The 20,683-nt window shown below is 42.0% G+C and overlaps 2 protein-coding genes across 4 annotated transcripts; both read right to left on the minus strand.

The window, feature by feature from the left end:
- Positions 1–17: 17 nt before the first annotated feature.
- Positions 18–5,800, minus strand: tdh (L-threonine dehydrogenase). 2 transcript variants are annotated; one of them, XM_075459017.1, is made up of 9 exons: positions 5,661–5,800; positions 4,177–4,371; positions 3,783–3,825; positions 3,601–3,671; positions 2,612–2,761; positions 2,136–2,308; positions 1,857–1,947; positions 1,271–1,540; positions 18–1,116 (listed from the first exon to the last, which is right to left on the minus strand). In XM_075459017.1, exons 2-9 carry the CDS (start codon positions 4,361–4,363, stop codon positions 977–979), a joined length of 1,125 nt encoding a protein of 374 aa, XP_075315132.1. In that variant the 5' UTR covers positions 4,364–4,371; positions 5,661–5,800; the 3' UTR covers positions 18–976. The 2 variants fall into 2 exon arrangements, with proteins under 2 accessions (XP_075315132.1, XP_075315133.1); XM_075459018.1 differs by lacking the exon at positions 5,661–5,800 and adding an exon at positions 4,788–4,892.
- Positions 5,801–7,877: 2,077 nt separating this feature from the next.
- On the minus strand, positions 7,878–19,941 carry mtmr9 (myotubularin related protein 9). Of its 2 annotated transcripts, none has more exons than XM_075459375.1 (11): positions 19,882–19,941; positions 19,317–19,501; positions 18,330–18,438; positions 18,030–18,155; positions 17,723–17,896; positions 17,388–17,605; positions 17,055–17,216; positions 16,819–16,960; positions 14,623–14,843; positions 14,238–14,389; positions 7,878–9,733 (listed from the first exon to the last, which is right to left on the minus strand). In XM_075459375.1, the coding sequence occupies exons 2-11, from the start codon at positions 19,496–19,498 to the stop codon at positions 9,570–9,572; spliced, it is 1,650 nt and encodes a 549-aa protein (XP_075315490.1). In that variant the 5' UTR covers positions 19,499–19,501; positions 19,882–19,941; the 3' UTR covers positions 7,878–9,569. The 2 variants fall into 2 exon arrangements, with proteins under 2 accessions (XP_075315490.1, XP_075315489.1); XM_075459374.1 differs by having other exon boundaries at positions 18,024–18,155.
- Between the last annotated feature and the right edge of the window lie 742 nt (positions 19,942–20,683).

Here is a 20,683-nt window from a genome sequence, read left to right on the forward strand (position 1 = left end):
CACAGACACAGAAAGAGTTATGTGAAAAAAAGTTTATTGTCAAAGTGTGCTTTTATGATGAAAAGAGCGGACGGGATCTCTTTCGCACTTAAAAAAAGTTTCCATTTCTTTTACAGACATCAAAGTGAAGATGTGACAGTTGGCGTCACGGTTCCCTTTTTGGGGCAAAATGTGAAAACTGCTGAAAAAAATTAAATAACAAAAGTGAGAAGAAAAACACATTAAAACAAGAGCGTTAAATGCTTTTGCGTGATGAAGCTCCCCAACATTTAACAGTAACAGAATAAATAATGGTAATTGGAATAAAAAGAAGAAGAATTTCATAGAGCTACTGAACTGCACTGCATCTGATAATCACCCTCACAGACAATCTGGCTCCTTCTTTTTTTACCCCCCTTCACTTTAAGGCGCATCAAAAAATGCCATCTTGTATATTTGAACACCTCTAGCTTGATTTTAGCCCCAAGATCTATAGGCCTCAGTAACTTCATATTGACAATCCTTGGAAATCTAGCACGAAATCAAACCCTGATCAATTTGGAAAATCAGGTAGAAATATTTAGAAAAGCTTATTTCAACATTCCCCATCTCTTAAATTGATTTTTTTTTAAAGAAAATATTGCCAACATTTAAGTTGGAAGAAATTCTCTCGTTCATCCTAAGAAGTTTTCAAGGACCAGACTGATATCCCCAACACTGTTGACACCCTTCCACTGACAAACTGCTCATCATCCAAATGTCCAAGCAGAAAAAAGGGAAAGCAAGCTATGCAGGGCTACACAGATGAGAACAGGGAGGATGGTCAAGCCCGCACTGACTTTCGCATTCTGGAGACACGGGAGTCTTGCAGCAGGCAAGCAGAGCCCTTCTCATTTGACACACGAGAATTGAGAGAAAAACTATATACAGGCCAAGTTTCTCTATTCTCTTTGGTCTGATTTTACATTATGTACAAAGGAAAGACTGATGCAGTGTTTCAGTTAACACGAGCCATGCGTGTCTCCACACCAAAGTAGTTCAGCATAGTCTGGACCAGCTCCGGCAGATCGTAATCGTGTTTCCAGCCCCAGTCCTTCCGTGCGTTGGAATCATCAAAGTTCATCGGCCAGCTGTCGGCTAAAACGAAGCAGAACATGGAATTTAATCAAGATTTTTGAGGACATCCTGAATTTACCACAAAAGTACACCAAGTTCGTGCCTATGAACAAATCTGACAATTTCAATCAAACTGTGAAAATCACGAAAATCTCAAGTCTGTAGGGAAGCTTACCGATTGCCTGTCGTACATGGTCGACATCATACGTAACCTCCAGCTCAGACATCTGCTTCTGGAGCTCCTGGGCCAACTCCTTGGGGGTAAAGCTCATGGCATTGATGTTGTAAGTCCTCATACTGAGAGTTTCGGCTGGTGCCTCCATCACCTCCAGCGTGGCACGCAGGCAGTCGTCGATGTACATCATGGGGAGCCGTGTGTCGTGTCGCAAGTTGCACTCAAACTTGCCGCTCTTGATTGCATCATGAAAAATCTGGACAGCATAATCTAGTGAGAGACAGAAAGTACATTGCTATTACAGCAATTCGAACATTTCCCACTGAAAGCTCTCGTAATTTGGGTGTGGTGGTTGTTTGGACATGGGAAATGTCAAATGTAAAGACAAGCTAATCGGTGGATTAAAGCAACAAGTCATGGCGTGTCTGAAGTTAGCAAGTTGCATAACAAACAAAAACGTTTTAACATCACCAGTTGACAACTTTAAGAACCACTCCAAATGTCATTCTAAATGCTGTATTATGTTCGATACTTCTGTGGCCTTCCATAAGCATATCGTGTTTGTATAGATCTTCATCTCTCCTACCTGTTGTGCCGCCTCCTGGCATGGAATCAGCAGAGATGATTCCTGGGTAGCGGAGACAGCGGAAGTCCAGGCCATAACGGTGGTAGTAGTACTGTTGAAGGACACAAAAGAATAAACCACTGTGATGATAGAAATCGATGGAAAAATTATTTACAAGGTTTTAAGACCAATCAATATCGTAAAAAACACAGGCATGACTCAATAAGCAGCCACTAGGCTGAGGTGGCTGCTTATTGATGGGCTCGATTTAATTGACCCAATGAAAGTCTGGGCTCTCACCTCTCCCATTAACTCAGCATGGACTTTGGAAACACCGTAGATGGTGCGAGGTCTCTGCACACACAGATCGGGCGTAGGGTTGCGGGGAGAAGTAGGACCAAAGGCGCCAATGGTGCTGGGGACAAACAGACGCAAGCCGTGCTCTGCCGCGATGTCCAGGATGTTGTGAAGCCCTAAGAAAGACAAAGAAAGGATAAATAAATAAATGAATGAATAAGAAAATAGATCAATTGATGGCAACTGTGATGGCATGTGAAGGTTCTGCTGTAATCTGCAGCTACTTCCAGCTGCTGTATATGCATTTTGTATATGTATTTTGTCCCAATGTTGCAAGAGCTTGTTTTTCAAATACTTTGAGAAACCCATTCCAATGCCAGCCAGCTTTATCTTAACTACCATATTATTATCCATCTGGGATGATAGTCCTATGTGCAACAAACCATTGCAAAGAAGGCGTTTGAAATGTGTTCACTCACCGGTGATGTTAACAGAGCGGGCCAAGGCCACGTTAGCTTCTCCTACAGCACTAAGGAGGGCGCTGTAGTGAACCAGCCAAGTGATGCGGTTGTTCACCACAATCTCCCGCAGGTTCTTGTAGTCCAGGATGTCCGAGTAGATGAAGGGGCCTGGTGGTTAGATAGATGATTTTTAGATAGGGGTTAAAAATTATTTATTATCCGCAACATTTGCAGAGACTTTTAGGCGTGCTACCCAGCTTCTATGGAGTTGCTTAAGGTTTTGAGGTGAAAGACTTTCCCCTTGCTCTGCTAAAGAAGGCGAAGCTGAGCTCTTTGCTGAGGAAGAGACTGAATTCATCACTTTTGATTGTCGTGGTTGAGAATATGGGTTTTTGTCACCTCTTAGAGCCTCACTGCACACGGAAATGACACCTAGTTTGATGAAAAGCAGGTGATGCCTGCCTAATCTTTCCTGACAGCGTCTTTGTTGCCAGTAACTACAGTAGTATAAATGTTGTAGCGCAGAGGAACATTTGCTTCCTTGAGTAACAGTTTTGCCCCTCTACAGGCTCAGCACAGAGTCTGCACTGTGCTGTCCTTTCACACATTTATTCAGTGATCATTCAGATCTTTCCAAAAGTTTATGAATGGAGGAAAATAGCCACAATTCTATAGCGGCTAAAATATTACAGACGTATCACTCGTATGTCGTGAGAGGAAAGTGTCACATGATGGTTAACAACAGCTGTAATTTCTGGGAAGACGCAACATCCTCGATGTTGACAATCGATATGAAACCAGGATTTAGGCCGAGGTAAAAGGCTACGATAGACTTACAACATGGCAGCTTCCCTGTTTGCGAAATGGCAGAATTTTTGAAGGGTTCAGTATTAGTCATAGATAATGTCACCGGAGGAACTTGGTGTTCGGGCACATAATGTTTTTTGTCTGTGCGCTTAAACATTAACCAAACCAGTTCAATTCCACCACCTTTTGACTTTACTCACCGCTGTGGTAAACGTCGCTTGGAGGTTTCCTGATGTCTGACAGAATGACGTTGTTCTTTCCATATCTCTTCCTGTAAGGCAGTCAATGTTGTACAACTTCAAATGAATGACGAATTGTGGAACAGTGTTGTTACAACATGAAAAGACACCAGCTTGAGGGCAAAACAAATATGAATCCTCACCTCAACATTTTGGCCAGTCCCACTCCGAGCTGTCCCAGGCCACCTGCAGAAGACAAAACCGTCACCTTAATGCACGGCACACACTGAATACAGCTGGTTTCCATGGATATTGAAGTAACTGGGATAGTGGGCCATAAGAAAATAGATTAAAGCATTTGACACACACTCTTTGTGTCCAACTGGCACCCCTTCCCGCTTTCATTGCCAAACTTGTAACAAATCCTGTTGCTCTTAAAGTCACCCCAGAGCACATTTTGTACAAGCTCACGATTCAACTTCACAATCCTCATCCTAACTTCTTTAAGGTAAAACTCAACAACTTTTTACTGGGGAAAAAAAAACGTGCTGTACTGTGTTTGACGGTTGCAAACTGCCATAACCAGATGTTTCTTACCTGTGATGAGCACCTTGGGGTTATCTGTTTCCGAGAAGGACACAGAGTGGAAGCTGGCATCGGACGTGACCTGCCTCGGGGAGAAGCTGATGGTGCGCACGGCCACAGTGAGGGGCTGGCAGCCACACCCAGAAGTGCTGAGCAGGGCCTGTTTGACCACTTTGCTGAGGGTTCTGATGACAGGCATGTTTGTACCTACAGGAAAAGAATGACAGAAACGAAACTTATTTAAATTATGCTGAAAAACCAGTTGGCTCAGAGTTCTTTAGAGTATATTTTACAGCCATAGCCCGGAGTCCTTTCTGAGCGCATTTACTGGCCATAATGTGAAGTTTTGGGCTCTCTTCCAAATCCTAGGCAACAAGAGACACAAATAACACAATGCACTTTCAAATTAAGTAAGTACTGCAGGAAATCTGCTAAGCCACAGATGAAGGAAGCAGGTGGATTGAGAAAACACTTCCTTTACTGTCAGCCTAACTTTGACCAAACTTCGCTCTTACAAAACTGAGTCGAGTAGCTCTGAGAGACATAATACCAGCTCAGTGCTTGGGCTCATAACTGAGCTCATAACTTAGGCACGCAACACATAATACCAGCGATGGGCTTACCGTGGGTGTTGAGGTCTTCCAAAACTAAGAATGAGCAGTGTAACACGAGAATATTTATACTGTCCTGCCTTCGCCGCGAGCCAATCAGCGAGAGAGGGCGTGCAGGGGCGCACGGAGGAGGAAAGCCGTGCCAAGATCAGGTCGACGAGTGCGGATTTGGACATATTTTTAGAACGCATTAGGAATCACTTGCAGCAAAATCTGGTCTTGAGCTTTAATGAAGAGTCAAATATGCAGCCCACACTATTACACACAACATAATTTGTAACCGAGAACACATGGCGTCAATTATAAAACTTCTAATTTAGTGTTCTAACGCGCCCCGAGTGCGCTGTTCCCCGATGTGCCCGCTACATTTGACGTTGACGTCTCTCGAGGCAGTTGTGTAATAAGGGTTCAGACCTGCCCCCCCACCCCTCCCCGACAATAGCGCAGCTTTGTCACTATAAGACAACGTGGCGAGCTCTTCAGGAAGGGTGAAAACGGTCCTGAATGGTCACCATTATCCAAGCTGTGAGACATTTTAAAGGGAGGGACCTGCAAGCGGCAGAATCACTGAGAAAGAAAATGAGACCGGGCCAAAGCAGCGGGGTGAAGCTGTGTTGGCCTGAGCCGAACGTACCCGTAAACCGGGCAGACACACATCTAAAATACACATAAATAGCCTACAACAAAAGTCTTTGCTCCACCAAAAAGCAGCAAGGGTCTGTTTTTTTGCGGCCCCATCGGCTTTTAAAAAGCGCATTACACGTGGCCGTGGCAAGAACATTACATCACATTTCATTAAAACATTCATTTAAATCATCTATTTCTTTTTCCCGGTCTGAGCTGAATTATTAAAGAAATACATTTTATCTCCCACAGTTTACTCACCAGTTGATTGACAGAAGAATAAGCGGGAAACAATCTTGTCTGACTTTCTCTCAGGGAAGAGATGCTGCTTCCTCTTTTGAGCTGTTCCTCCAGCGCTCTGACGTGATGCCTGCGTGAGTTATCTCCTTTCAGTGTTGCATCAGCTGCGCCCTCTACTATATATCAGCGGCCATCTGGCCTCAGGAGGAGCCGGCTTTGTCTCGGATTGGTGAAGCCGCGGAGGTGCGGTCCTCCCTCGTGGACCACTCCCTCCCATCGTGTGACCCAGCGAATTGTTGGCTTTCTCTGTGCAAAGTGAACAGAGAAGGCCAGTTGTTGTGAGTTGGCGGTATGTGGCTCAGATATAAGTGGTCCTCTTTTTACGCCAGTGTGCGTAAAAACAATGAACGGGCTCAGTTTAGCTGAACTTAAAAGAAACATCCTGTGCTTTTATGGCTCGTTCTTGTCATTATAGTGGAGGTAAATCCATCCACTATGTCCTTGAGAGCAGGATAGTTAATAACAAATGTGACCCCCTGCCAGAAGAGCTCAAGTGAGGGCATACAGAAATATTCGAACAGGTCAATGCATCTTTAATCAAAAAGGCCCAGCGCACCCAATTATTTTATGGCTGCACTGCACTGCACTGCACATTTTTATGGCCTGACAGTAGCTACATCCTTTTTATTGGAATCGTGTCATGCTTACGAAGGAAACATACGGTGTGAGTGTGCACACCCCCTCTGTTTGTCTCTGATCAGAGGTTTGTTTGCAGTAGATTGGGGATGACCAAAGAGATCTCAAAGACAAGTTAATCAGTAAACTGGCTCATTTCCTAATATTGTTTATTTTCTGTTATCAGTCGTATGTATTTATCTGCTTTTTCTTTTTTGTTTGTTTGTTGTTGTTTCTTACAGAAAACAAGCTTAAATATCTCTATGGTATTTCAAAGAGTCAAAGATTATTACTTTTGTTTTATGCGGGTGAACTCTAATAACCTCAGTTCTACAGTCCTCATTTCTGGGAAGCCTAACAGGAAGATGATACTTGATGACTGTGAGATGACAGATATGAGAGGTATTAAAAGTGCTCAAACCTGTGAGTTCTGAAAGCAGAATACATTCTATAAAACAAAAACAAAACAAACAAAAGGTGGGGCAGAGCTACACTCAGTCTATGTTTTCAAGGAACATTTTGTAATGAGTGTCAGGCTTCCAGCCATAAACCAGCACAGAGACACACACTCGGTGCGTTATGAATATGATGAGAGGTGTCGGCTGAACTGTAAACAGTGTGGGTGCTATTACGTGCCTCCGTGAAGCAGCTGATCCCTGGCTATTTATTCCTCATCAGATGATTGCTTCGTCACAGCAGCAGGAATACCTGCGGTGCTGTTTAAACAATTTAAACAATTACGCGTTAGATTAACATGTCACGCGTCAGTGACCATGAGGTAAAACATCAGATGATATTATGGCATTAACGACTGTTGCTGCACATCAATCTGGGAAGCCTGACCTAAAAAAGGCCACTTCCAAACTATTTGGAGACCTTATCATTCTACAGTGAGAGCATTTTTTTTTTTTTTTTTCACAAGTGGAAAATATTCGAGGTTGGGCAAGCTTCCTGGGAGTAGACATCACAGCGAGTTCACCCCAAGGTCAGACAGTGCTATCCTCAAGAGAAAAGACAGAAAGATCAAGAGCTACATCTCAGACTCTGTTTTTTTTTTTAAACGTGCTACCGAATCATGAGGTGCACTTAGTTTTTCCACACACTACCTCTGCTTTTTGTAAAAATCGACCGCGTGATATGACAGAGTAGTATTTATTCATTGTGGGCTCATCGATAGGGCTTCAGCGAGAATGTGTCCATTATTTTGCTCTTTGGCTCCCCCCTACAGCTATGAGAAGAAACACCACTGTCATAAAAACAAGTATCTGTGTGGGCTCTGCAAACGTTTCAGCCTATACCCTACACGTGAATTTGTTGTCTTGTCATTGGGGGCCACACCATGACGACATCTAAGCCCACACAAATGTCAAGCACCGGTGCAGGAGGGTGATTTCAGGCCTGGAAATGTGCATAACAAGTCAAACGCACATAGCTGTAAGGGTCGCAAAGTTCTCCAATAATACTTTCATACAAGGACAAGTTATCTCTCTCTCTTTTTTTTTTCCTCCATCAGAGCAGCTTTTAAAAGAACCGCACCTCTTAAAAAGACATAACCATTTCACGTTTGAGACTTTTAATGCCGTGAAAACCTGAAAACATCGAAACCTTTTGAACGATAGTGGATTTCCACCAGCACAAAAGCACATACACATTCATGATGAACTCTGCTGTGACAGTAAGGCATCGCACAAAGAGGATCGGTACAACAGACCGGAAGTGACAATGTAATTAGAGTTTTTTTTTTGACAAAGAAAAGAATATTCAGATATTGATGCAAGCATACGTTTGTAGAATCATTAAAACGCCACACCTTTAATCTGGCAGAACTCGCCGTTTCGTACGGTGAGCTGTTTTTCAGTAGTGCAGAAGTTAAACGTACATAGACGTAAGCTTTTTTTTTTGGCTTTAATGCATTTTTAAGTAGTTTAGTGGGATTAATATACAACACATCCCTGTTGAGGCGACATTAAAGCAGAGATAATGCATTTTATCACTGACGAGCAAACAAAATTGGCAAAAAGAAACGAGCAAAGTGCATTTGATTCTACCACTAACCCACTGTTTTCTTATAATAACCAGAGTCCTGCATGAAGACTTCTGAAGTGCCAAAGACGGCACAGAAAAACAAGCCCTAAGAGGACAGAGAAGAACAGAAGTCAAGTTTTGCTGAATATAATTAACTGCAACTATAATGACAGCTCAGTTAAAAGTTTTGAAGCAGCTGACCACTGACTTGATACCATGCGAGCTGGGTAGGTCAGAAAATGACAAGATTAGATGAAGGAAGTTCACAAAGAGGAACTACAACAGACCGTCGCTGTCATTGCTGTTTGTTCATATCAACAAAGACTAATATGACAATAATTTTCTTTAAACAAAATCATGTAAGAAGAGTGCGTTTCTGGAACAGATTATGTCTTCATACACTGCATAAACACAAAGAAATTGACATTTTTACACAAAAGTGTATTGGTTTTGTGTCAAACGACAAAACTCAGACATGTTCTTTGCTCAGAGGTGTCCTCGAAACACAGAAATTACATCATAACTTTAACAAACAAAAGATAATTTAGTCTTTAAAGCGTAACCCTACTATGTCGAGTGCCACTGATCATCATGACGACACGACCCTCAGCTCCATTTTGACACTTTGCCTGCATCCCACACATATTTGAATCATTTTAATGCAGAATTAGGCTGCAATGCTAACAATGCTGGACAAGTTATGATCTAATAAACCAACAACACTCACAATATTTTGGTCAAATATATGCATATTGCAAAAACTCCTACGCTGTACAGTACAGCAGGTCGCGGACCCAACCCACGCATTTCATCTCAACATGCTGCAGTCATGTGCTGCCTTATGGCACCCCATAAGTTGCCATAGTTACTCTGCAGTACTTCGGTGGTGTATGCATTCAGCAGGATGTTTGATGAAAACGTGAACTCTGCACCGATATACACAGTTTCTGTTTTCAAGTGTAAAGTGTAACTTCAGGAAATACACTTTGTTTTCTGCCCCCTGTACTGTGAGATGAATCGTCTTTCTCTCACTCCCGCCTAGTCTGCGATGATACAACATGACAAAATACATTTCTTAAGCTATTTTCAATGTGTAAAGGAAAACAAATTCAGAATCAAAGAGATTAATTTAGATTATGTTCTGAAATGTCTTTAAAATGAAATGTCTGATTAGTTTGTATGCAGTTATATTGACATTTTCTCCCTTTTTCCACCTCTTTGTCTCTCTTCCTATGGCGTATGTAACAAGGGATCTTCTGTTTCCAGTTGGGCCAGCTGCCTGCGCAGGGTATTTACTTTGTTCTGAAGTTCCTTGTTGTATTCAATTATATGAACCATTTCATCGTAAGCCTCATCCAAACTCTTGGAGGACCGATTCCAACGAAGGAACACTCCTGCAACAGAACAGCAGAGATACGAGTGATCAGTTAGCACCAGAACTTACTATAAAGAGATGGTTTCACATGTTTAAAATTAAGGTCAATACTTACTATCCTGTACGTGCACATAATATGAAACACAGAACATACACATACAGTTAAAAGAAAGCCTTTTCTTAAGATATTCGTATGAAATCCAGAGAATTGTGGCCAGACGATTTGCAATATGCTGGAAGTTGTTCTTTGAGTTGCACTGAAACTGATAAACACACAGCCATGCTTCACTTTTAATGAATCCTTTCAAACTTTCTAGGAAATGTTTATATATAGAACATAACTCTAACTGTCAAAAGTATGCAAACTTTTAGGTTCAGCAGGTGCCTTCAGAAAATGGGATGACAATCAGATGTGAGCGGGGACCTTGTGTTTTTATTTAAAAGAAAAGGCGATTCTCGATGATCTCGTGGTGATTTGGGTCCAGATCGCCGCCACCGTGAAAGGAACCATGAAAGCTGAATGATACCAAATACATTCTAAAATTAAAACAAACCAAAACAAGTTTAATATGACTAAAGGTAACGTTTTAGAATGCCAAAGATCACATCCATAGCACTTCATCCAATTGAGATTATGTAAAGGGCCCTAAAGCGAGCGCTTAATGTGAGGAAATCCTCCAACATCCCAGAGTTGAAGCTTGTTCTGTACGCAGGAATCAACTCAAATTCCTCCCCGCCAACGTGTGGTACTGATCAACAGTTACCAGCAACGTTTTGTTCCAGTAACTAATGCTCATAATAAAAAGGTTCACAGCAGATACTGGAAGCAAAAGTTTACATAATTTACATACACCCACAGATATCTAATACTGGATGATGAAGTGTAAATATTTCTGCCTAATTTTCGTAATCAGGTTCTCTTTATCTACTTTTCGGACTTGTGTGAAAACCTGATGATGTTCTGCACGAATTTGAAAGATTTCGCTAGCTACATTGTATGAGGGCTCAAGATCGAAACTAACATGAGGTGACCTCAAGCAATGTTGAAAAACAGATCTCTTCAACGACTGGATCTTGGTGGTGGGTGTTGGACTTGCGTAGAGGGAACAGGTGCCACCGCAGAGATTTGCTGCATGACTGGAATGCATAGAGCAGTGCGGGGACGACCTGTCGGTCACAGCAGATCACTTACAACACCGCTCATTCTTTTCATTAAACACTTTAAGGTTAATATTACCTTTATCAAAACAAAACAGTACCTTCCTCGCATAACTTAGCAATTATTGATTTTCTCTTTTTGTTTTCAACATGAAATGAAACAATCTTGCCCCGATTAAAGCGAAGTTTGTGAGACGTTAAAGAGTTTTTGCACACCACGAGTGGCTGCTCGTGTCCACGTCAGCAGCCAGAGATCTGGTCCTACGTGCGGTCTTTTAAGTTCACCCAGAGGTGTGTGTCATTTTTAAGTAAAGTGCTCTGTAAGCAGGATGTCACGTGCTCCAGCGAGTTCGCGCATGTCTGGCTCCTCTTTCATTTAGAATGAGGGTGTTAGTCTAAAGCTTGAAGCAGTAAGGGAGGCCCCTAACACAGAATGCCTGAACCTGATGACCTCCCATCTGTATAGATCCAACCCTCCCCCACCTTTTTCCTTTCAAACGGCTTGGCATGGACCCCCTCTGGGGATTATTTTTTATTTTTTTTTTCACGCCTCTTTGTCATAAAGAATTAAGTTCTTTTTCAATCACTTTGTTTTGTTTCTTTGAAGCCATCTGAAGCCACAACTTTGACCAATTCTGACTTAAGTGCACTGCTCCCAATGACGTCCATTTAAGCGTTCCTAGTTATTGTGCTCTCATGCTGAAAATGGTTGTATATTATGTACTATCACCGGGACTCGTTGTCACATCGGTAAACCTGAGCTCCAGCAAGTTTAGTTTGTAAAGGTAGTAATTCTCAGTAAAGGTTATACTTTAAAGGGGTTATATTATAAAAAATAAATAAATAAATAAAAACCTTTTCTGTGCTTGAGAGCATGTATGTCGAGTCACTACCGACTCAAGATCGCAGGAAAAATACAACACGGACACTTTTTTCAGGGCTGCATAGGTCTGAATTAGAATATCCAATAAGTGGCAGCCTAATTCCATAACATGCTATTTATTTTTCACAAGAACATTTAGTGTGGCCGATGAAGTACTGAAAAGCCCTTGTGATAGTTCAACAGGCCGAAAGAGCTTTGGAAACCGTTTTCACGCAACAGATTTTCCTCACGTGAAGGGTTCTAAAAGTGTTGGTTAATACATTTGTATGAAAGAATTTGTGCTCAATAAAAGATCTTTTTTTTTTTAATATAATGCACATTTCATTGTTACATTTTGCGTCCGCATGTCTCTTAATATACTGCACTATAAAAACAAACTGTTCATCGGCTCACGTAATTGTGTGAACGCATCGTACATTTGCCAAATACCCTATACAGAGACTTCAGTTCGCCTCAAGCTCACAAAGTCAAACTATAGTGCATTATTAATGTTTACAAGACGTTCTTAAAAAAAAAAAAAACTTCTCGGCTGGTTATGACACATTACAGCTGTTTTCTCGTTGTTCATAACTGGCTCATGATACCGTTGTTATGAAGTGTTGCGTAGCTCTGATTCTTCATTCAAAGGAGCTCATGTGGAGGTGTAAAGCATTAGGAATGCTGAACTCATGACACATTATGTCCACAACTTATCATACTTTATGAACCTTTTTTAAGTTACTATGCAGGATTGTAAACATCCATTACAAGTTTTAGGAAGCCTTGCATTATACTAATGTACTCAGGATGCTTTAAAGACGTAACCTTAACACAAAGTGTGTTTTGCTTCGGAGATTAATTTGTCATTTGCATCCCCATTGAATACAGTCTTAATACATTTGATATTTCAGTATTTGCTGTGAAAACATGGCCGACACTTATGGCTATCTTGCGTAAGACTGTTTTGACAGCCACGTTGCAAGCGTGCCGCAGGACTAAGATTAGCTTGTACACGATTCTGAACCGAGAACTCGTCGTAAAATGTTCTCCACCGTCAAACGCCAGCAGGATCATGTGTCAGTGAGGATATACCTTGAGTACAGCCTAAAATAAGACAAGCAGGCAGGCTGAACATAGAGACACGTGTGGCAGGTCATCACTGGATGTTCAACACAGTTAGATATTAGGTATTTATGCATTTCAAACTGATTCTGAAATATAAGCATCCATAAAACCATTCTTCTATTCAAATGGATATGCTTGTGCGGTGCAAGATTAAGTTTTTAATGAATGACTCGCTTTGTTTGGTGCTCATTGTAAAGCAGCAACCTCAGAATGAATGTTTCACACCACAGAAGGTAGTGTTATTTGTGCTTGCATGCTACAGCTGCGCAAAAGGTCAATTTGCCACAAGTTCAGATGGTTGCGAATAGTGCCCCCTTCTGGTGAATGTCATCTTGCTCAAAGATGTAATCACGTGGCTAAAAAAGCTTTTTTCTCAACAACTGAGTTAGCTCTTTGTGTGCAGAGTGCAGCCCCTTTAACTCACAGACTTTTCAAGGTTTCAGGTTTTGGTTATGCTTCAAATCCAAGTACAAGTCAAACCCACACTGGCATATGGAATATGAGATAGTGTCCCAGTGTGCGTACACAGCAGTCAAATTACCAATGCCGTCAGTTAAGTAAACCACTCCCAGGCACAGATTTCCCAGTGAAACAAAAAAACTGACATACTTCACAAAGGGGCAACATTTATCATGCAAAGGATACAGAAACCTAAAAAGTGGGACCTGGGTATTAAATCTAACTAGGGCTGGGCACCGATTAAAAATTTGAATCTAATTAATCACATGATCTCCCTGATTAATCACGATTAATCGCATTTGTACGCACAATCCAAAAATTGATTCAAAAGTAGTGTATAGCTTTTAGCATTTAGTTTTATTTTAAATGTGCTGCCATATGAATGAAAGTGCCACAACATTTGTTGTGCAAACACACTTTTAATCAGCATTTTTATGTAGAAGCCTCGCTTCACTGTCTGTTTCGTTGAATGACTTGCTGGTATCAATTGTGTATTTTGCCTTTAAGTGATATTTTAGACTGGAACTACTATGGTGATAAGACAATTCTAGCAACAGACTTTTACAATAATAAAAAAAATAATAAAACCTGCGTTAATGCGCGATAAAATATTTATTGCCGTTAAATAATTAGCGAGCTAACGCAATAATAACGAGTTAACTCGCCCAGCCCTAAATCTAACCAATATAAAACTTCAAATCACAACTTTACTCACCTGAAATATGATCTCTAATTCTTGGATGCTCACTTACACGTTTTTGCTAGTTTTCACCAATCCAAGTGTGTTAAATGTGAAGAGTTTTCAACACTTTTAATCCAAGGAGCAATCAAGTTTACTTTGGTCTCAGGAAGTGTTTCTACAATAATCAACCTCAGCCGTCTGCTTCTTAACTTTTCAATCATTTTGTCTTCTTCTTACCTTCCCACAGCAGCAGACTCTGAGGGGCCACGGAGGGCCAGATTACAAGACTGTTGGCCTCATAGAGCGGGTTGGTCAGACGCTCCAACTCCTGTGGCCGATTAACCCACGACCAAAGGGACACAGTTTTCTCGGGCAGAGACAATTTGGCTCTGTAAATAGACAGAAAGGTGGAAGGTTAAGTAAAAAGAAATTTAAATGACTACAGTTTGAAATAGTAAGGTTAAAGAACAACACTTCAATTGGAACATTTAAAATAAAGGATTAGTTTTTCAAGAATATAATAAATTTCCACTTCTCCACCAGGCAGAGAGCTGAGGCCGAAGAACCAAAAGCAAAAGGCTGGAATATGCGTGGAGTCCGACATCAGTCTACTTGAACGTACCTGCCGGCTGCACTGTTGCCCAGGAAAGTACCAAACTGAGAGGCATAGGCGTGTTCGAAGAGCAGCACTAAGAGGCTCTCAGTGAATTCAAAGGAACAGGGAAACTGGCGAAGGATCTGCCACACACCGTCCAAGAAGAGCAGGAAGACAGGAGCCTCGAGACGGGGCTTGCTGTTGGAGTAGGCAGACTGGGCGCAGCGCTGCTGGAACGGGTGACCTGCCTGGGAAGGTGGTCAAAGAGGTGAGAGGAGCCAAGAATAGAATAGAATAGAAAAATACTTTATTTATCCCCCAATGGGGGAAATTCAAATTCGTCAAGTAGCTCAACATTTTTTAAAAGTATTTACAATGATTTAATTAACAACAATAAAACAACAATAATAATACTACTACTAACTAAATAATAATAAATGACTAAATGGCAAAATAAACAAATAAATAAAAATCAATCAATCAATTTGAGAAGAACTCAGCAGTCACTGTTATAAAGCCTTATGGCTGTGGGAACAAAGGACCTTCTGAACCTCTCAGTCCTGCAGCGCAGAGAGATGAGCCTCTCACTGCAGCTGCTCCTCTGTCCTGTCAGGATGCTGTGGAGAGGATGTTTATTATTCTCCATCACAGAATCTAACTTCCTCCTCATCCGTTTCTCCACCACAGCACCGAGAGGGTCCAGCCTTCTGCCTACAACAGAACCAGCCTTTTTCACAAGTTTGTCCAGGCGCCTACAGTTTTTGTCTGTAGTGCAACTCCCCCAGCAGACAACAGCATAGAACAGTGAACTCTCAATGATAGTGTGATAAAACATGCACATCACATCACTGCAGACATTGAAGGACCTGAGCCATCTCAGGAAGAAGAGACGGCTCTGGCCCCTCCTGTACACTGCGTCTATGTTGGCAGACCACTCCAGTTTATAATCCAGCACCACCCCCAGGTATTTGCAGGTCTGAACAGTCTCTATCTCCCCTCCATCAATGCAGACTGACTGGTATGGGGTTTTAGATCTCCTGAAGTCCACCACCAGCTCTTTGGTTTTGGTGGTGTTCAGGAGCAAACAGTTCTTTTTGGTCCAGTCAGTAAAGGCCTCCACAAGGTCCCTGTACTCCTTCTCCTGTCCACCGCGCACACATGCCACAACAGCCGTATCATCAGAATACTTCTGAATGTGGCAGGACTCTACAGGGTGAAAAGAAAAGGAGCCAAAACAGTACCCTGCGGAGCCCCAGTACTGCATTCCAGTGTTCCAGAAACACATTTCCCCATCCTGACATACTGTGGTCTGGCAGACAAATGGTCTATAATCCATGATGTCAGGGAGGGGGCCACACCCATACCGAGCAGCTTGTCTTTCAGTATGGGAGGCCACTGGAGAAGTCAAAGAACATGACTCTCACATATGAACCAGGCACATCCAGATAAGCATATGCCCGATGCAACATGTACAGAATCGCGTCTTCCACTCCTTTGTGTTTCTGGTAGGCAAACTGGAGGGGGTCAAGAGCCTCAGCAACCTGCAATCTCATGCGACGAACAAGGAGTCTCTCCAAGGTCTTCATGATATGAGATGTCAAAGCCACCGGTCTGTAGTCATTCAGCTCCACCGGTTGCCCTAATTTGGGCACTGGTATGAGACAAGAAGTTTTCCACAGCACCGGGACTTTTTCCATCTGAATGCTTATATTAAAGAGGTTATATCTGAAGAGGGACTGCTAGTTGACCAGCACAGTCCCTCAGAAGCCTTGGACAGACTCCATCTGAGCCTGAAGCCCTCCCTGACTTAAGTCTCCTGAGCTCAGCTCCAACCTCCTCTATAGTTAGACACAGAGGTTGTAGCGGAGGGATGGCGACAGGAGTGATGTTGCTATCAACCATAGAGATGGGGGTGGGGGTGCAGCTGGACAGAGGAGGCCAGGCGGTGGGAGCAGCCACAGATGTGGAGATGCAGCTGTGCTCAGGATGCCTGGCAGTGGAAGCTGCCGCAGAGGTGGATGTGCAAATAATGAAAGATAAAATTAAAAAAATAAAAGAAGGCCAATAATAAAACTGTGTTCAGAGAGATCTTAAGCTCCTTGTTGGATGCAGCTGTAACTCAATTAGTCTTACCCCTTAAAGCGCTTTCACATTCAGCTAACTTCTGTCAAAAAGTTGCGAAAGAACCTGTTAGGCATTATACCAAAGACAAGGGAGGCTCACCTGGAGCCACTCTCTCTCCACCAGGTTCTGAAAGCCTTTGATGGTCCTGCAGGCCGGATCAAGGATAATCTGAGCCAAGGAGGTCACCAGCAGGGTAGAGTCTGTCCCTTCTGTTCCGTGAACAAGCACTGACGCTCCCTCCCTGAGACAAATACAGATTTCAATTTATCAGCAGGTCAGCTGCGTTTCTAAGCCGGTCTGTACCGGTCCAAATCAGCGAAACATAGATCTCTGACCTGTCGATGCACTGGGCGGCAAGGCAGGCAGTGGTGAGGACCTCCTTGACATGAGTCTGCCAGTTGGAGGCCTCAAGCTTGCTTAACCAGCGGTCCATGCTGTGGGACTGATCATTACATGCCTCCACTAGCTTGATCAGACTCTCCTGGAGGACATTAGACCTGGAAATGACAGAGATTTCCCAATGCTTCATATCAACTGTATATAAAGCAGCCACTATAATGTAGCCACTGTAGCAACTCTTCTTAGTATTTGACTTTCAAACATGAAAAGAAAGCTATCATTTGAAAAACCTGACTGTAAGATCAGTTATTGTTGGACTAACCACTCACCTTTCGATGGCTTTGTGGATCCTCCTCCACTGTGGGTAGTTACCCTCAGACTCAAATCCTCCACCTCGAGCTTTGGCCTGCTGGGCAACATTGATGGTGCGCGTATCGATGATGTATCCCCGCTTTCCTGGCCTTAGCGTGGCATTGATCAGCTTCTCGTCCTCCTTGCAGCGTCGCCCGTTGGTGCCCGTCAGTGGCTGCCCCGCTCGCATCATCACCTGAAAGTGAAAGATTTTGCGGGATGCTTTCAGACTCTATAATGTTCAAATCTACAAACAATAAAATACAAAAGAAACAGTAAGAGGTGTAGGCCGGCTCATTTTCCTAAAGCTCACCATGCCATTCTTCTTGTGATAGTAGCTGAGTACCGGAAAGCGGCCACCATGGCGGAAAGTGGCAACTTTCTTCAGCGAGTCATCATCGATGTCTTTAGGCACTGCCACAAGAGGGGGATATGATGGACACACACTGAAGTCCTTGTTGACTTCACTCAGTCTCCACTCATCTGTCTGAGAGAGGGAATCGTGTCATGTTAAAAGAGGAAATGATGGAGATGGAGCACAAAGGACTGACAACCCTGGGTTAGGCGAGTTGTGTTCCGACATCACATGCAGAAATTAAAGCCAGTAATCATACCCATACCATGGACTCCAAATCTTTAAAGGCATCCTGTGGAAGAAATGAATTCCATCCATCCTCTATGACCTCAAACATGGGCCGGTAGAAGAACGGGTACATCAGGGAGATGGAATCAAGTGTGGACAGAGCCTTGAGAGGAATAAAAATATCTACATGATAATCAAAGTTTAAAAATCGCACAGGGGATTTAACAAGTTGTTGCAAAATGAAATGTTTAACTATATTATCAAAGACAAATGTTAGCAATTAACAAGAGTCGTAATCGCTCCCTTGAAGGGCATAACAACGATATGCAGCCTTTACCTCAATAGAGCTAGCAATGTTGAGGCATTCCTCCATGCCAGGGATGTCAAGCTGAATCACCCTCAGGTCTTTGCATTTGACTATAATGCTTCCCAAAGACCCTACAAATCTAAAAGACAAGGTCCACATTGGTTTAAAAAGGTAAGCACAGCAGAGAGTACGCGCGTCATGGAACAGACAACAACAAACAGCAAAAAAGGTCCACACTAACGTTGATAGTGGCCTCTCTGCACAGAATGTGTGTTCTCCCACGAAGCTCCGGGTAATTCTTGTGAGTTTGACTATAACCACTTTAATCATAACTAAGTAAAGGATTATGGTTGAATTGTCCATTCTGGTAGTTTCATGACTAACTGAAATAACTCCCAAGTATTCAAGTGACAAAACCTGGCTGAATGCTATATATGTGTGTGTGTATATAGATATATATATATATATATATATATATATATATACACACATATATGCTAAAGTAAAGGAGCTTTATTGCCTCCTTGTTTATCTTTTTCAGCAGAAAACTTGACCACCCTAAATGAAAAGAAAGGAAATAATGCCTTCTCACAGTTCCTTATGGAAGCAACATTCAAAGCCACATATCTTCCAGCTGTTCAACCATGTCACCCCTAATATGCAGCCCACATGGTGCAACACATAAAGACGCTACAAAGGGAAGTATCTCAGGTGTTATTCCTGAAGCTCATATTTGGAAAGTTGTTGCATCATCTGCCATTGCAAAGTCTGAGAGATTCTCATTAGAGAGGTCGTGTGAGCCTAAGCTCCAGAGAAGCAGCTTTGGTGGGGAGAGTGGGTGCTCCATTAATCAGAGGATCAAGTTGCAGTCTGATGGTCAGATATGAGTCGTACAACCACACAAGTTGCACTGAAAACACAGATGCATTATGTCTATTTACAACGCTTCCTCACTTTTGATCATGGTAGTTCATGAAAACATTTAGAAAGAACCTATAAAAACAGAACTAGTGTCACCTCTTCTCAATGGAGTCAATATTTGAGTGAAGCAGCCACAGCTCCTCTGTGTTGTCCTGTCTGGAGGACAGAATCAAGTGGTGGCCAGTCAAACACAGAGTCCCCTCCACAGTGGGCATGAAGGGCCGGTGCAAGACAACTCCGTCCACTCTGGGTGTCTTTATCAGCTCTGCGAATTCCATGATCTGGCCAGACAGGAAGAAGAAAAGCCACATATACAGGGATGAGGAGGGTGTAGGTTTTTTTTTTTTTTAAATGAACAACTCAGCTGATTAGCTTATGTAAGTCACCGCATGCTGTGCCACGGTAAAAGAAAAACATTGTGTGGGTTGATGTTAACAACAAACAAATGAATGCTGCAGCAATCTGTCAGCTGGGTTCATTCAGGAAATGGGGTGGCTAACGTTAGCTAGCAGGCTAACTAAAACTAACAATAACTTGCCGTATAAAAATGTCCGTCATCTTTAGATTTACATCATACGATCAACAATATCTATACTAAATATACACAGAACAACATGGAACGTTTTCCATACATTCTAAAGGAAAGTATCGAACAGTTTACCTGATAATCTTTTATTTGGTTGTTGGGCGACAGTGGTACGTTCGCAAAAACACACCGACTGGAAACAACCGGTTTATGATTTTTAAGCCAGGACACTTTGCATAGAAAATAAAGCATTTCTTTCTCTTAAAATGGTAAAATAGCTCACTCTACTGTTTCCAGACTATTCTAACGTTAGTTCTATGGTTTAAAGATAAAGACATTTATGAAAATGTTAGACGGAAACATCAAATGAGCAATATTTCTAACAAATACAGTCAAATCATGGAACTTTCCCAGCTGATTACTCACACGAAGATAATCTTTCTATTTTGTACAATATAATTTGTTAACTTAAGTGAAAGTGTTAATGTTAAGAAATTCAGTTGTGAGAGGAATTTTTTTTCATGCAGATTATGGGCTTTTTGCCTCCATAACATCTTGATATCTTCATCTTTCATGATAATGAAAACATTTAGTCCAAAAGAAAAATCCAACGAACACTACAGTAGGCATTCATGCAAATAGTGCAAAATAATTTAGATAATTTATATGATGTAATCCTACAATATTTCATATTTAAGAATGTCACTTTTTCCAATCATTTACAGGCTAAGTCTTTTCAAATCTGCACATCAAGATCAAAAGCCGATATATTTCATTGTGTGGTTTTCCACAATCGTGGACAAAATCCTTCCCTGGAATGCTGTATAATAGATAAATAGCCACATGATCAAAATCTACTTGGAAGCATAATGTAAGCATTTATTTCATGCATGTTTTCATTTGGGAAGGTCCATCCCTCCATTTTCCGTACCCAAGA

This window comes from Odontesthes bonariensis, chromosome 24 (genome assembly GCF_027942865.1).
Source record: "Odontesthes bonariensis isolate fOdoBon6 chromosome 24, fOdoBon6.hap1, whole genome shotgun sequence".
Lineage (NCBI taxonomy): Eukaryota > Metazoa > Chordata > Actinopteri > Atheriniformes > Atherinopsidae > Odontesthes > Odontesthes bonariensis.

Coding starts and splice junctions, on each gene's coding strand:
- mtmr9 (XM_075459374.1), bottom strand. CDS start 19,498: ATGGAATTCGCAGAGCTGATAAAGACACCCAGAGTGGACGGAGTTGTC. Junction 17,897..18,023: donor ATTTGGAGTCCATGGTATGG/GTATGATTACTG, acceptor TCCCTCTCTCAG/ACAGATGAGTGGAGACTGAG. Junction 17,606..17,722: donor ATCACAAGAAGAATGGCATG/GTGAGCTTTAGG, acceptor TTTCACTTTCAG/GTGATGATGCGAGCGGGGCA.
- tdh (XM_075459017.1), bottom strand. CDS start 4,363: ATGCCTGTCATCAGAACCCTCAGCAAAGTGGTCAAACAGGCCCTGCTC. Junction 1,541..1,856: donor GCCAGGAGGCGGCACAACAG/GTAGGAGAGATG, acceptor GTCTCTCACTAG/ATTATGCTGTCCAGATTTTT. Junction 1,117..1,270: donor CCATGTACGACAGGCAATCG/GTAAGCTTCCCT, acceptor GCTTCGTTTTAG/CCGACAGCTGGCCGATGAAC.